Source organism: Phyllobates terribilis, unplaced genomic scaffold, assembly GCF_046119375.1.
Source record: "Phyllobates terribilis strain yellow unplaced genomic scaffold, ASM4611937v1 Scaffold_5__5_contigs__length_657084704, whole genome shotgun sequence".
Lineage (NCBI taxonomy): Eukaryota > Metazoa > Chordata > Amphibia > Anura > Dendrobatidae > Phyllobates > Phyllobates terribilis.
The window spans coordinates 49,132,519-49,148,083 of record NW_027362765.1 but is presented as its reverse complement, the minus strand read 5'-3'; the positions used below and the strand labels follow the sequence as shown (position 1 = coordinate 49,148,083).

Genomic DNA, 15,565 nt, shown 5'->3' with positions numbered 1-15,565 from the left:
AAAAAAATAAAGTTGTTGTATTTTACTTTATTTTTTAAATATAACCTTAAAATTATATTGATATTTTATTACATTTGTATGCAAAAATTGACATACAAAGCGCATTTCTCAAAATTCTGATTTTTTTAATTAAAGTTGCTATGCACTTTAGATATGGAAATCTGGCCTTGTCTGTAATTATAGCTACCATTAATAATATAGGGTCAGTTCAGTTTTTTAAAAGGGCTTGTCCACTAATTTCTAAAACCCCTCGTTAAATGTTGTAGTCCCCCAAGTAAAATAATAAAAAAGGTAATACCCCCTGCACCAGCGCCATTCCAGTGATGGCGGTGGCTGGTCTCCCAGCAGTCGCATAACATTGTTATGTCATGTCAGCACTGCAGCCAATCAGTGGGCGCTAATTGGCTGCAGCATTCACACCTTCCCCAGACATCCCTGTTTTGTCTGCTGTAAGTGTGAGCCCAGCATCACACTAGCAGATTATGGTTGGATGCAGTGCTCACGTAACATAACAATGTCATGCGAGCACTGGGAGACTTGGTGCCAACATTGCTGAAACCCGCACCAGTGCAGGAGGTGGGTATAATTTTTTTTTATTATTGTACTCAGGGGACTACAGCATTTAGTCAAAGTAGTGGACAACCCCTTTAACTTCTTCCTGTTGCTGCCAGTTTTTACCTTCCTGACCAGGCCAGATTTTTAAAATTTGACATGTGCTTCACAGTGGGAACCAGGCATGTAGAGTCCATCCGTTCACCTTTTCTGCATCACACAAAGACACGGTGGTTGGAACCAAAGACCTCAAATTTGGATTCATCAGACCAAAGCACAGATTTCCACTGGTCTGATATCCATTCCTTGTGTTCTTTAGCCCAAAGAAGTCTCTTCTGCTTGTTGCCTGTCCTTAGCAGTGGTTTCCTAGCAGCTATTTTACCATGAAGGCCTGCTGCACAAAGTCTCCTCTTAACAGTTGTTGTAGAGATGTGTCTCTAACAATCTATTCAGTAGGACTATCAGCTGTGTATCCACCAGACTTCTGTATAACACAACTGATGGTCCCAACCCCATTTATAAGGCAAGAAATCCCACTTATTAAACCTGACAGGGCACACCTGTGAAGTGAAAACCATTTCCGGTGACTACCTCTTGAAGCTCATCAAGAGAATGCCAAGAATGTGCAAAGCAGTCATCAAAGCAAAAGGTGGCTACTTTGAAGAACCTAGAATATAAGACATATTTTCAGTTGTTTCACACTTTTTTGTTAAGTATATAATTCCACATGTGTTATTTCATAGTTTTGATGTCTTCAGTGTGAATGTACAATTTTTAAAATCATGAAAATACAGAAAAATCTTTAAATGAGAAAGTGTGTCCAAACTTTTGGTCTGTACTGTACCTTCTCTTGTAAACCCTGTACTTTTTATATTAAAACTTTAATAAATTTGGTTCTTGAATGCTCTAAAGAATCCATAGCCTTTGAGGGAGCCTTTTGTGTGGCCTTTTGACTGTTGGACAGTAATGTATATTTTGGGAACTCATCAACCCATGAGTTTGATCAATGGTGGCAGCATTTTGAGTATCCTGGTTCTTTGAATTGTGTCAAAGTGTGAATTATGCTCTGCAGGTTATAACAGAGGTTGAGTGCAAGATTGAGTAAGAGAAGATACGTTAACCCGTGCAAATGCACCTAACGTCACATGCTGTGAAGTATGTACATGACACTATCACTGTCTTTGGAGTCTGGTAGGAAACCAGACAACCAGACTAAATTCATGCAAGCAAGGGGAGTACATACAAACTCCTTGGGGATTTTGTCTTTGGTGGGATTTGAACCCAGGATCCCAGCGCTGCAAGACTACATTATGTAGGCAACATTTTTCAAACATCCTTTTATTCTTTTAGAATGTTAGAAGAGTCAAAAATTTAGCTACAGTTTTTCAATTTCCAACTTATCTTTTAATATACATGGACGGATTTTGAAGTTTGCACTTAAACAAGATCTTGAAAAGTGGTCAACAAAATTATGGACATTATATAATGATGAATCCAAAGAGTAACCCATAAAAATATCTTTCATAATGAAACTTATTTCGCAACCAAACTTTTGAGGTCTCAGAGGCCTAGGGCGGAATAGATGGATGATAATAATCGGGTTACAAAAGCCAGGTCTACGGAAATGTTCTTAAATGTGCATAACACAGTTTGTAAAATATTTTGGAATTGGTTAATAGTATTTAAAAGTCAGTAATCATGTCTATTACCTGGTGATGTGGTGGGCAGGGAAACCTCCATCACAACATCCTTGTACAGATCTTTGTGTCCTTCTAAATACTCCCACTCCTCCATGGAGAAATAGATGGTGACGTCCTGACACCTTATAGGAACCTGACACATACAAAGATATCGTCATCCTCCCGATCCCTTCATAACGTTACTGTATAATGTCCCAGCATTGTCACCTCTCCAGTCAGCAGCTCAATCATCTTGTACGTAAGTTCTAGGATCTTCTGGTCATTGATGTCCTCATGCATCAGGGGGTGAGGTGGAGGCCCCGTGATTGGGCTCAGGGTTCTTCCCCATTCCTCAGACACAGGGGCCTGACAGCGATCACTAGAGGTCTTCTTCACTACTGTGTAATCCTGGTTATGGAGAGACACATTAATAAATCTCACTACAGACATTTCCAGAGTCCTCACCTCTCCAGTTCTTTCCGTTATTCCCATAGATAAGAATGATGTAATGTGACGTCATCAGAATCTCTCACCTCTCCAGTAAGCCGGAAGAGGATCTCTAGGGTAAGATGTAATATCCTCTCCACCATCTTGTCCCTGTCCCTATCCATCCTTCACAGGTCACTCAGGAAAATCCTCGTATGTAGAAGATCTTCACTGAGAGGATCAAATATTGTAGGGACCTGAATGGGAAGAAGATGAGCCAATGTAACATCATAAAAAATCCCAAGAAATAATGCAATTACTGGAGATAATAAAGGAAAATATATGTTGAGATGTAACATGTAGGTGTTGTATTCTCTCTTTTTTTGTATTGACAGGAACAGTAGTTTAGTGCTGGTGTACACCTTCAGCATGTGCAATGTTCGCTGAAATTTCTATTTCTTTGGAAATAATTATCAGTCAACATCACTAACACCATGATAGTATGATGACTGAATTTATGCCACTTTTCAGCATAAATTACCGTATTTTGCGGATTATAAGACGCACCCCAAATTTTGGGGAGTAGAATAGGAAAAAAATGCTTTTGTTTTTTTTTTAGAAACCAGTATGAGTTACAATAAGCTTACCTGGGGGCCTGAGGCTTTGGTGAAGCAGGGTCCCAGGTGGCAGGGTCGAGGCAGGAGTCGGAAGATGGCTGCTGTTATGATCTGCTACAGGGACTAAGGAAAGACAGGAGAACTGTCCCTACAATAGAACTAAACTAGATCCCTACGATGTAACGGGGAACCTGATCCTGCGATCAGACCCGCTAAAGTCCTCGGCTAGTCTGAACGAAGACCTATAGATGTGAGGGAGGGATCCCTACAAGAACTAGGGACTGGGATAAGTTGGACACCTCCTAGCAGAAATAGTAGCAGTCAAAGACAAACACACAACAAAAAGCATAGAGGTCAGAAGACCTAGCAAAACTAACAGAGAACGGCAACAGAGCACCAAGCTAGCTCAAGAGTAGTAAATACAATGAAGTCCAGCAAGACCAGGAGGGCGGAGCCGGATTAAATAGGCAAAAATGGTCATGTGACCAGCAAACTAAAAAAAAACCTAACAGGAGAGTTCTAACAGTACCCCCTCTTCTAAGAGGATCCTCCGGATCCCCTAGGCCCAGGCTTACCAGGAAACCTCCTGTGAAACGCTCTGACACGTCTGGAAGCAGAAACATCATCCGCCCTCACCCATGAGTTATCCTCAGGTCCGAAACCCTTCCAAGCGACGAGATACTGCAAACTCCCTCTATACCGTCTAGAATTTAGGATGCGGGAAATTTCATATTCCCCGTCCTCCACCACCGGAGGAACAGTGGCAGAGGCGTCATCATCAGACACATCAGCTTTTTTCAACAGAGAAACATGAAACACCGGGTTAATCTTCCAGGACGTAGGAACCTCCAAGCTAACAGCAGATTGGTTAACTATCTGAAGCACCTTAAAGGGCCCTACGAACTTGGGACCCAATTTTTTAGAAGGAATCCTCAATCGCAGATTCTTAGAGGACAACCAAACCATGTCACCAACAGCAAACAAAACCTCTTGCCGTTTCCTATCAAAGTACCTCTTAGATTTTTTGTTAGCCTCCTGAAGATTACCACGCACATCCGTCCAAACTCTCTCCAAATCAACGGAAAAACTCTCCTCCTCAGGCACAGCCGAAACCAATTTGGAGAATGACCCAAAAGACGGATGTCTCCCAGAACAACAAAAAAAAGGCGAACACCCAGCAGAAGAGGATGTATGGTTGTTAAGAGCAAATTCAGCAAGTGGCAGAAACTCAGACCACCCCTCTTGATTGTCTGCCACAAAACAACGCAAGAACTGCTCAACATCCTGGTTCTTCCTTTCTGTCTAGCCATTAGACTCAGGATGATATCCAGATAAAAACGACAAATGAACTCCCAACCTGTCACAAAAGGCACGCCAAAAACGAGCCACGAACTGAGGTCCCCTATCAGAAACAATGTCAGTAGGAACACCATGTAGTCTGACAATTTCCTTGACAAAGGCCTTAGCGAGTGTCTTAGCGCAAGGCAGTTTGATGAAGGGAACCAAGTGACACATCTTGCTAAAACGGTCTACGACCACCCAGATGACCGTGAAACCTTCAGAGGGGGGAAGGTCAGTAATAAAGTCCATAGCCAGATGTGTCCAAGGTGCACTAGGAACCTCCAGAGGGCAAAGCAACCCCGCAGCAGGAGCATGCGAAGACTTGGATCTAGCACACACAGTACATTGGCGCACCCACTTAATGACTTCCTTCTGCCATCCAGGCCACCAAAAACTGCGACCCACAAGTCTCTTGGTCTCAGAAATTCCTGGATGACCTGCCAACCGAGACTCATGACACTCAACAAACAAATCTCTCCTAAAGGTCCTAGGCACAAACAACCTCCCATGGGGAGTGTTAGATGGGGCATTTTCCTGAGCTTTAAGAATCTCATCCTCCAAAACGGAGTCCAAAGCAGCAATCACAACACCTTCTTGTAAAATGCTCTCCTCTTCCTCCTCAACACCGACCATGGGAGAAAAGCTGCGAGACAAAGCATCCGCTTTAACATTCTTGGTACCCGGGATGTAAGTAACGGAAAAATTAAACCGCGAGAAAAAAAGTGCCCACCTAGCCTGACGGGCATTCAAGCGCTTGGCAGCATCAAGATAGATCAGATTTTTATGATCAGTGAAAACCTGAATGGGAAATTCAGCACCTTCCAAGAGGTGACGCCAGTGTTCAAATGCGAGTTTAATCGCCAGCAATTCCCGATTACCAATATCGTAATTAAGTTCAGTCTCAGAAATTTTTTTTGAAAAAAAGGCACAGGGATGTACTCCATCCTTGTTTTCCTGAGACAACATTGCACCGACCCCCACCGAAGAAGCATCAACCTCAACCAAAAACGGCTTAGTCACATCAGGCTGCATAAGGATGGGAGCAGAGGTGAACCTCTCCTTTAGAAACACAAAAGCTTCAATGGCCTCAGAAGTCCACTGAACCGCATTAGCACCTTTCCTGGTGAGATCGGTCAGTGGTTTGACAATAATAGAAATTTTTTTTATGAATTTTCTGTAATAATTGGCGAAACCCAAAAACCTCTGTATCGATTTCAAACCAATAGGCCTAGGCCATTCCTGCACAGCTTGAACTTTAACCGGGTCCATCTCAAAACCTTCACTGGAGATAATGTAGCCCAAAAAACTAATTCTCTGTACAGCGAACTCACATTTCTCTAGCTTAGCAAAAAGCGAATTGTCCAATAATAACTGTAATACCTCACGTACGCTCCGCCAATGAGACTCCAGATCAGGCGAATAAATCAGAATGTCATCCAAATACACAACCACATTTTTGCCGATTAAAGGTCTAAGGATGTCATTAATAAGATTCTGAAAAAATGCTGGAGCATTGGTAAGACCAAAAGGCATCACCAGATTCTCAAAATGACCCACAGGAGTGTTAAAAGCAGTCTTCCATTCATCACCCTCCTTCATGCGCAACAAATTGTATGCCCCCTGGAGATCAATTTTAGAGAACCACTTGGCCCCCACTAACTGGTTAAATAAATCAGGAATCAATGGCAGTGGGTAAGGATTGCGTACAGTAATTTTATTAATCTCACGAAAGTCCAGACAAGGACGTAAACCGCCATCTTTTTTTTTTACAAAAAAAAATCCAACAGCCACAGGAGACTTGGAAGGCCTAATGTGACCGGCGGCCAAGCTTGTCTGTATGTATTCCTCCAAAGCCTTTCTCTCAGGAATAGTAAGATTAAATAAACGACTTTTAGGAAGAGTCGCTCCAGGGACAAATTCAATGGTACAATCATAGTCTCTATGGGGAGGCAAAATTTGTGACTCCTCCTCAGAAAAAACTCTCCAAAAATCCTGAATAGGTACAGGCAATTCCCCTTTATCCACAGCAGCAATACGTCCGTTACAACACTTGTCATAACACTTAGGGCTCCAGGACTTAATTTCATTGGTAGACCAATCCAGTACAGGATTGTGCAATTTTAACCAGGGTAACCCCAATATTACTGGAGAAGGCAAATTATCCAATACCACCAAATCCAAATTTTCTTGGTGAATACCATTAATAGTGAGGGGAAATTCACAGACCTTATGAGTAACACTCTTCAAGGGAGAGCCATCAACAGAAACCACAGCAATAGGGGATGACAAAGTTTTAGGTTCTAATCTAAGTTTTTCCAAGAATCCCCCATCAATCACATTCAGAGTAGAACCACAATCCACAAATACCCAAAATTCAATTAATTCATCCTGAGCAGCAGTAGTGGCAGATAGGAATACTCCCTTAGAATTTAAACAGGCAATACGGGCATAACTGACCATTTTTTTTTCTTTCTTCATACGAAGCACACAGTTCTTAATAAAACGACCAGAATTTCCGCAATAGAAGCACAAGCCTTCAGAAAGCCTGCGATCTTTTTCCTGAGAGCGGGGTGCCATCGCCCCAATCTCCATCGGCTCTCCATTGTCAGCACAGACCCTCTCAAGACTCGGAGCTGACATAGCAGAGGATTTGCTCTCATTAACCCTTGCACGCAGTCTCCTGTCCACCCGTATAGCTAATTGCATTGCCTCCTGCAAGTTTCCAGGTGTGGGATAAGCAATCAGTAAATCCTTAACCCTTTCACCTAGCCCTGCAAGAAACAAGCTTTTCAAAGCTGAATCGTTCCACCCCACCTGGCCAGACCACCGACGGAAGTGAGAACAATATTTTTCCACATTACCTGATCCCTGCCTCAAACATCTCAATTCAGACTCAGCAGATGAGACACGATCAGGATCATCATACAACAAACCCAAAGCAGAAAAAAAACTATCCACTGATCTAAAGCACGGATCACTAGGTTGGAGAGAGAAGGCCCATCCCTGAGGATCTTTGCGCAAAAGTGACATTATGAACCCTATGCGCTGTGATTCATCACCAGAGGATCCGGGTCTCAAACGAAAATACAATAAACAAGCATTTTTAAAAGAAAAAAAATCTTGTTGTTCGACAAAAAATAAATCAGGCAGACGTACCTTTGGTTCCACAAAATGTGCTCCAGAACAGCTACTCACGTGTTGTTGGAGCTTGGCCACCTCCAGAGAGAGTCCCTGCAAGCGTTGAGCCAAATCTTGAACCGAGACCATGATGGAAAACTGGAGGTCTTTCCTTAGAGAAATTTTTTTTTTCTTTTAGGGCTGGACTTACTGTTATGATCTGCTACAGGGACTAAGGAAAGACAGGAGAACTGTCCCTACAATAGAACTAAACTAGATCCCTACGATGTAACGGGGAACCTGATCCTGCGATCAGACCCGCTAAAGTCCTCGGCTAGTCTGAACGAAGACCTATAGATGTGAGGGAGGGATCCCTACAAGAACTAGGGACTGGGATAAGTTGGACACCTCCTAGCAGAAATAGTAGCAGTCAAAGACAAACACACAACAAAAAGCATAGAGGTCAGAAGACCTAGTAAAACTAACAGAGAACGACAACAGAGCACCAAGCTAGCTCAAGAGTAGTAAATACAATGAAGTCCAGCAAGACCAGGAGGGCGGAGCCGGATTAAATAGGCAAAAATGGTCATGTGACCAGCAAACTAAAAAAAAACTAACAGGAGAGTTCTAACAGCTGCGGTCCCCATGCTGTGGTCCCCTTGCTGCGATCCCCTTGCTTGCGGTCCCCAAGCTCCGTCCCATTGCCTGCAGTAGGTGTCCAGTGGTGCGGGAGCTCCGCCGACATTTTGTAAAAGCCGGAGCCCCGCACCTTCCATACTGTTCCATGCAGCAGTCCCTGGGAAAATGGCCGCCGGAGGCGGCGCATGCTCAGATTGAGATCTCGGCATCGAGATATCGACTTCCAAGATCTCAATTGCGCATGTGCCACCTCCGGCGGTAATTTTCCCGGAGACCACCGCATGGAACAGTATGGAAGGAGCGGGGCTCCGGCTTCTACAAAATGTCAGGCTAGCCCCCGCACCACCGGACACATACCGTACTGCAAGCAAGGGGACCGCAGCAAGGGGCCCGCAGCATGAGGACCGCAGCAAGGGGCATGCAGCATGAGGACAGCAGCAAGGGGCCCGCAGCATGAGGACCGCAGCAAAGGGACCGCAGCCATCTTCTGACTCCTGCCTCTGCCGGAAGACAGAAGTTTCCGGCAGCAGCGATCCTGGGACCCCGCTCCACTAACGCCGGTAAGTGCTTTGGATATATATAGTTCACATTATGAGACGCACTCCAATTTTCTCCCCAATTTTGGTGGGGAAAAAAGTGCGTCTTATAATCCGAAAAATATGGTATAGGTAATCTGTTGTCACTCCCCTTAGGCAAAACCGCGCGGGGTCAGTGCGTAAGAGCAAAAATTTTTGAACGCCCGGAGAACTTTTACATCTTTGCTATGCCAGAAAACGAGTGCAGTGGGAATAATAAATTCCCATCAATATAATGTATTATCTGCATCCGCGATAATATATTGCATATGCCATAATGCCTGGGGATTGGGGACATAAACTATGGGAATATTGTACCCTTTCTGTAAAAAATCTCTGTAAGCACATGCCGACACGTTAGCGCTTGTTATATTAGGTGGAGGCATTTCTCCCATCCTGTTATTATAAGCTCCCGAGGTTTACGAAGCGATTCCAAGATGTGTTGCACTCCACCTTGGAGCTTGCGTTCCACCGGCTGGATATGCGTCATGCGGGAACCGAAAGTGACCCGCAGCTATCGGCAGTTAGTGAATGCACAGTATGAGATGCTGCACTCCAGCGTGCGTGTCAGGAAGCAGACGCCTGCATCATTGAGATGCACAATCCCGGAAGGACATAGCACATGTTAGATATGGCGAGCAGCATATAAATAGAGAGTAATCTAATAACAGTGTCAGACATAGCTTCTGAGCAAGATGGCATGAGGCTCTATCTCCCCTGAAGCATACACATTTACAGTATTAAGCATTATTCCAGACAGTATCCTTCTTCTGTAGTCTACTCCAGGGCTTTCAAGGCACACTGTTTCTCCCTACTTCGCCATAATCCAGCTTTAACACTACAGTACTGATTCACAAGTCTCCTTTACTTGCTCAGCAGTTCCGGATTCCTATTTCTTCCACTACTGGCTCCCTGGAACTACCACTCAAGACCCTTCACTAGTCTTCACCCTTACATTTGCACCTATTATTTTTGTTGCTTGTTTGTTTCTTTTACATGTTAAAAAATACAGCTTTTTACATTTTTTCTTGCGCTTTTTGCCCTGTCGTGCATTTTTTTTTAAACATGCAGAGTGTCAATTCAGTCAATTTGCTGAGCTGGGGTCCTGCGTTCAAATCCCAGTAAGGACAACATCTGCACGGAGTTTGTATGTTCTCCCCATGTTTGGATGGGTTTCCTCTGGGTACTTCAGTTTCCTCCCACACTCCAAAGACTGTATGATAGGGAATTTAGATGATGAGCCCCAATGGTGACAGTGTCTGTCATGGTTATGTCTGTAAAACGCTGTGGAATTAATGGCGCTATTTAAGTGAGTAAAATAAATCATTTTAGCTTTTTTACTGAGGTTTTCCCTTATTGAGATCAAAATTGCTTAGCTCCAAAAAGTGTACAAAAAAACACCTCAAAACCTGTTTTAAAAAAACAAGTAATATATGCCACGGATTTCTGCTCAAGCCTTAGTTTTTCATGTAGAAAAAAAAAGGCATCAAAGTAGCTAAGTGTGAGCATACAAGGGTTTTTCCGGCAATACAGATTTCAAAGCCTATCAAAAATTAAGAAACATCATAATTTACTTGATGTTAAAATTCTGCTCTGTTTCTAAGCTGTCACATGTGGTGATGTGATCTCCAGGTCTTTACTTCCTGCTACAGTCCATTCAAAGCACAGAGTACAGACATTTCCTGTCTGTGCTTTGAACAGTCTCATTCAGCAGCTCTGCTCTGATGTCATGGGAAATGTGGCCTGTAATCCTCAGCAAGTTTACAGTGACAAGGGATGTGTACAGGGAAAAACAGGGAGCATGGAGAGGAAACAGACATTGCAGGTCACATACAGAACAGGAAATATTATCAGCTAGTGACTTTAGCCAGAGAGGATTTTGCTGAGCGTTCCAGAGTGCTAGATTATATTATAATCAATGAAAATGTTCCCTTGTGTGAGCCTTTCTTGTGATAGTGTCAGTATTACATTATTGTCTGTAATATTACAGACTGCAGGAGAGTGTCAGTATAGCATGTACTAGGTAAAATAGAAGGAGCAACTGTATGTGCAGCAATTTATCCATCTTGAGACTATATAGGAGTCTCAGGATGGTGCTTTTTAGGCTAGATGCACACATTCATGTGTCGTGGTCAGATCACGAACCGTGATGCTGACCCAATCTCATCACCCTCATATACACCTATGAGGCTACTGATTTTGGGTTAGGAGACCCACAACCAATCCATTTCCAGACCATAATACACAGGTGAGTGAATCCAGTCTTAGGTGGAAAGGGTGGCAACTGGGGGGGGGAGTGTGTGAGTGGTGGGACAGATACAGTACTGTGCCTGGAGACCCAGAAGGAGATCTGGTAGGAAGTTCAGGATGTAAACAATAACAAATCACAAGCATAGTTACAGGGGCCTGAAGGGGAGCTAAAAAGCAAAAATAATGTGACGCTAGTCGCTACTCGGATTAGCCGTGAGGCAGAGTGGTCAAGAAGTCCAAGGCCAAAAGCCAGGAAGCTATGTCAAAGATAGAGGGATAAGACAAACGGATAGTTAGGGGCAAAGTCTGGGGTCTGGTAACTAAAATTAGAATACCTGAAAGGCAAAAGGGATTATACAAACGGGTAGTCAAAAGGCAAATCGAAGGTCCGGCAACAAAAGATCAGAATATCAAAATACAAAGCACAGAGTACTTCTTATTTCAAGAAATAAAGAATCAAAGGCAGCACCATCTTGCGGTAAAAAAGTAATTTGACATATATTATAGATCAGTATTCATCTGTGTCCTAATTCTATAGCCTTTAAAATAACCAGGCATGACAGCATAGTGGTCTGTGCCCCCTTGTCTTCTCACACTTTCAAGAGTGTGTTGATTATAGGTTCGTATCCTGGTCGGACGTAAATAGGGGTGAAAAATATAAATGAGATATAATAATTGTTTAATAATTATTTTTTGTATAAATCTTTGTTTGTTTGTAGGTTTACACCTGTATTCTATAAGCTATGTATATAAATTCATGTCAGAATGTATCATTATCATGTTTATTTCATCATAATATCTTGTGAACTCAAGTCTTTTTAGGTTTGTGTTTTAAATGTAACCGCTCTGCTCAGGAAACCAATTGTGTTTGCCTCCTGTCTGTTTTGTTTTTTAATTTGGCTCATTCCACTCTGTATATATAGGAGCATTACCATGTGGTTAGTATTGGCTTTATACCTGAGGAAGTGGACAGGGCGTCCACGAAACGTGTAGTTTTTTAGCCTTAGATAAAAGATGGACTTTAATTGAACCTTTGATTCCTTATCCGTGTGTGGAGGAGCACGGATTTAATTGGCACCATTCCTATCCTCTCTGGCTTTCCAAAGCACAGAGTAAGCTACAATTGGTAATATGATGACATGACATTGCAAGCCTGTTAAATAGCCTGGCAATTATCAAAAAAGGAAAACACTTGGAGGAAACCCAAAACACAACACTTACAGCCTGACATGCCCCTGCTATCTGTAGTGCAGATGAGCTGTCACTCACAGTACTGACAGCCCTGCACTCTCCTGCTATCCATAGGGCGGCTGAGCTGTCACTCACAGTACTGACAGCCCTACACGCTCCTGCTATCCATAGGGCGGCTGAGCTGTCACTCACAGCACTGACAGCCCGACACGCCCCTACTATCATAGGGCAGCTGAGCTGTCACTCACAGCACTGACAGCCAGACACGCATCTGCTATCTGTAGGGCAGCTGAGTTGTCACTCACAGCACTGACAGTCTGACACGCCCATGCTATCTGTAGGGTGGCTCAGCTGTCACTCACAGTACTGACAGCCAGACACGCATCTGCTATCTGTAGGGCAGCTGAGTTGTCACTCACAGCACTGACAGTCTGACACGCCCATGCTATCTGTAGGGTGGCTCAGCTGTCACTCACAGTACTGACAGCCAGACACGCATCTGCTATCTGTAGGGCAGCTGAGTTGTCACTCACAGCACTGACAGCCCGACATGCCCCTGCAATCTGTAGAGCAGATGAGCTGTCACTCACAGCACTCACAGTCTGACACGTCCCCTGCTATCCATAGGGCACCTGAGCTGTCACTCTTAGCACTGACAGCTTGATATGCCCCTGCTATCCATAGGGCGGCTGAGCTGTCACTCTTAGCACTGACAGCTCGATATGCCCCTGCTATCCATAAGGCACCTGAGCTGTCACTCTTAGCACTGACAGCCCGATATACCCCTGCTATCCATAGGGCGGCTGAGCTGTCACTCTTAGCACTGACAGCCCGATATGCCCCTGCTATCCATAGGGCGGCTGAGCTGTCACTCACAGCATTGACACCTTGACACACCCCTGCTATCCATAAGGCACCTGAGCTGTCACTCACAGCCCGACATGCCCCTGCTATCCATAGGGCGGCTGAGCTATCATTCACAGCTAGGACACAGCGAGTGGCCGAATCGTGACAAAACTAATGGGGAGGACCTTATAAGGAGGGTATTATGAAAACTCATTGCAGGGACAGCTATATATATTTTTTTGTTGTTGTTTTATGCACCTTTAGCTCCATTTAAATTTTGCCTGTTATCAACTAATGAAATGTACAAAATAAGCGACAGTAGAAAAACATAAATAAAGGGAAACACTATCAAAATATACGTATACGTATCTCCACTATTTTACTTCCACATACTGTACATACAACACCCACAGCTGTTATCTGGTAGTGCTGCCAACCAACGAATATGCAAATAACAATGCTTGTTAATAATCCTTTATGTAGCACACGAAAAGAAAAGAATTGAGATGCCAAATTGTAATCAACACGTGTTCATACTGAATGCTGCGAGAATTTGCGTTAACGATTTGGATGGAGAAAATAAAAGACCAAACATCACGCAATGGGAACTATTTTTGATTAGCGGCGTCTCGCTTTTATTAATGAAACGTAATATAAAGTCTGAAATATAAAGAGAACCGCTTATACATACTGCCTGATTCTCTCATGTATCAGACAGACACCACCTGTATATTTCAGCTATGCATGTCTGACTCTGAAATGCTGCTGCGTTGTATTACTGTACATATACACATGGCAGAACTGGGGAAGGGGGCACTATATCCAGCAATGAAGGGGTTAATGTCCCCTGTATACATGAGCACATCCAGCGTTATATTACTGTACATATACACATGGCAGAACTGGGGGAAGGGGGCACTATCTCCGGGAATGGAGGGGTTAATGTCCCCTGTATACATGAGCACATCCAGCGTTATATTACTGTACATATACACATGGCAGAACTGGGGGAAGGGGGCACTATCTCCGGGAATAGAGGGGTTAATGCCTCCTGTATACATGAGCACATCCAGCGTTATATTACTGTACATATACACATGGCAGAACTGGGGAAGGGGGCACTATATCCAGGAATGGAGGGATTAATGCCCCCTGTATACATGAGCACATCCAGAGTTATATTACTGTACATATACACATGGCAGAACTGGGGGAAGGGGGCACTATCTCCAGGAATGGAGGGGTTAATGTCTCCTGTATACATGATCACATCCAGCGTTATATTACTGTACATATACACATGGCAGAACTGGAGAAGGGGGCCACTATCTCCGGGAATGGAGGGGTTAATGTCCCCTGTATACATGAGCACGTCCAGCGTTATATTACTGTACATATACACATGGCAGAACTGGGGGAAGGGGGCACTATCCCTGGGAATGGAAGGGTTAATGTCCCCTGTATACATGAGCACATCCAGCGTTATATTACTATACATATACACATGGCAGAACTGGGGGAAGGGGGCACTATCCCTGGGAATGGAAGGGTTAATGTCCCCTGTATACATGAGCACATCCAGCGTTATATTACTGTACATATACACATGGCAGAACTGGGGGAGGGGGCACTATCTCCGGGAATGGAGGGGTTAATGTCCCCTGTATACATGAGCACATCCAGCGTTATATTACTGTACATATACACATGGCAGAACAGGGGAAGAGGGCACTATCTCCGGGAATGGAGGGGTTAATGTCCCCTGTATACATGAGCACATCAAGCGTTATATTACTGTACATATACACATGGCAGAACTGGGGGAGGGGGCACTATCTCCAGGAATGAAGGGGTTAATGTCCCCTGTATACATGAGCACATCCAGCGTTATATTACTGTACATATACACATGGCAGAACTGGGGGAAGGGGGCACTATCTCCGGGAATAGAGGGGTTAATGCCTCCTGTATACATGAGCACATCCAGCGTTATATTACTGTACATATACACATGGCAGAACTGGGGAAGGGGGCACTATATCCAGGAATGGAGGGGTTAATGCCCCCTGTATACATGAGCACATCCAGCGTTATATTACTGTACATATACACATGGCAGAACTGGGGGAAGGGGGCACTATCTCCAGGAATGGAGGGGTTAATGTCTCCTGTATACATGAGCACATCCAGCGTTATATTACTGTACATATACACATGGCAGAACAGGGGAAGAGGGCACTATCTCCGGGAATGGAGGGGTTAATGTCCCCTGTATACATGAGCACATCAAGCGTTATATTACTGTACATATACACATGGCAGAACTGGGGGA

General features: G+C 43.9%; 1 protein-coding gene across 1 annotated transcript in view; it reads right to left on the bottom strand.

The window, feature by feature from the left end:
• Positions 1 to 15,565, bottom strand: part of LOC141271435 (uncharacterized) — a gene marked incomplete at its 5' end in the record, with an annotated part of 223,463 nt that overhangs the window by 45,977 nt on the left and 161,921 nt on the right. Inside the window, 2 exons of the mRNA XM_073681511.1 lie at positions 2,262 to 2,385; positions 2,460 to 2,633. Coding sequence (XP_073537612.1) covers positions 2,262 to 2,385; positions 2,460 to 2,633 — 298 coding nt within the window. The remainder of the gene's footprint in view (positions 1 to 2,261; positions 2,386 to 2,459; positions 2,634 to 15,565) is intronic.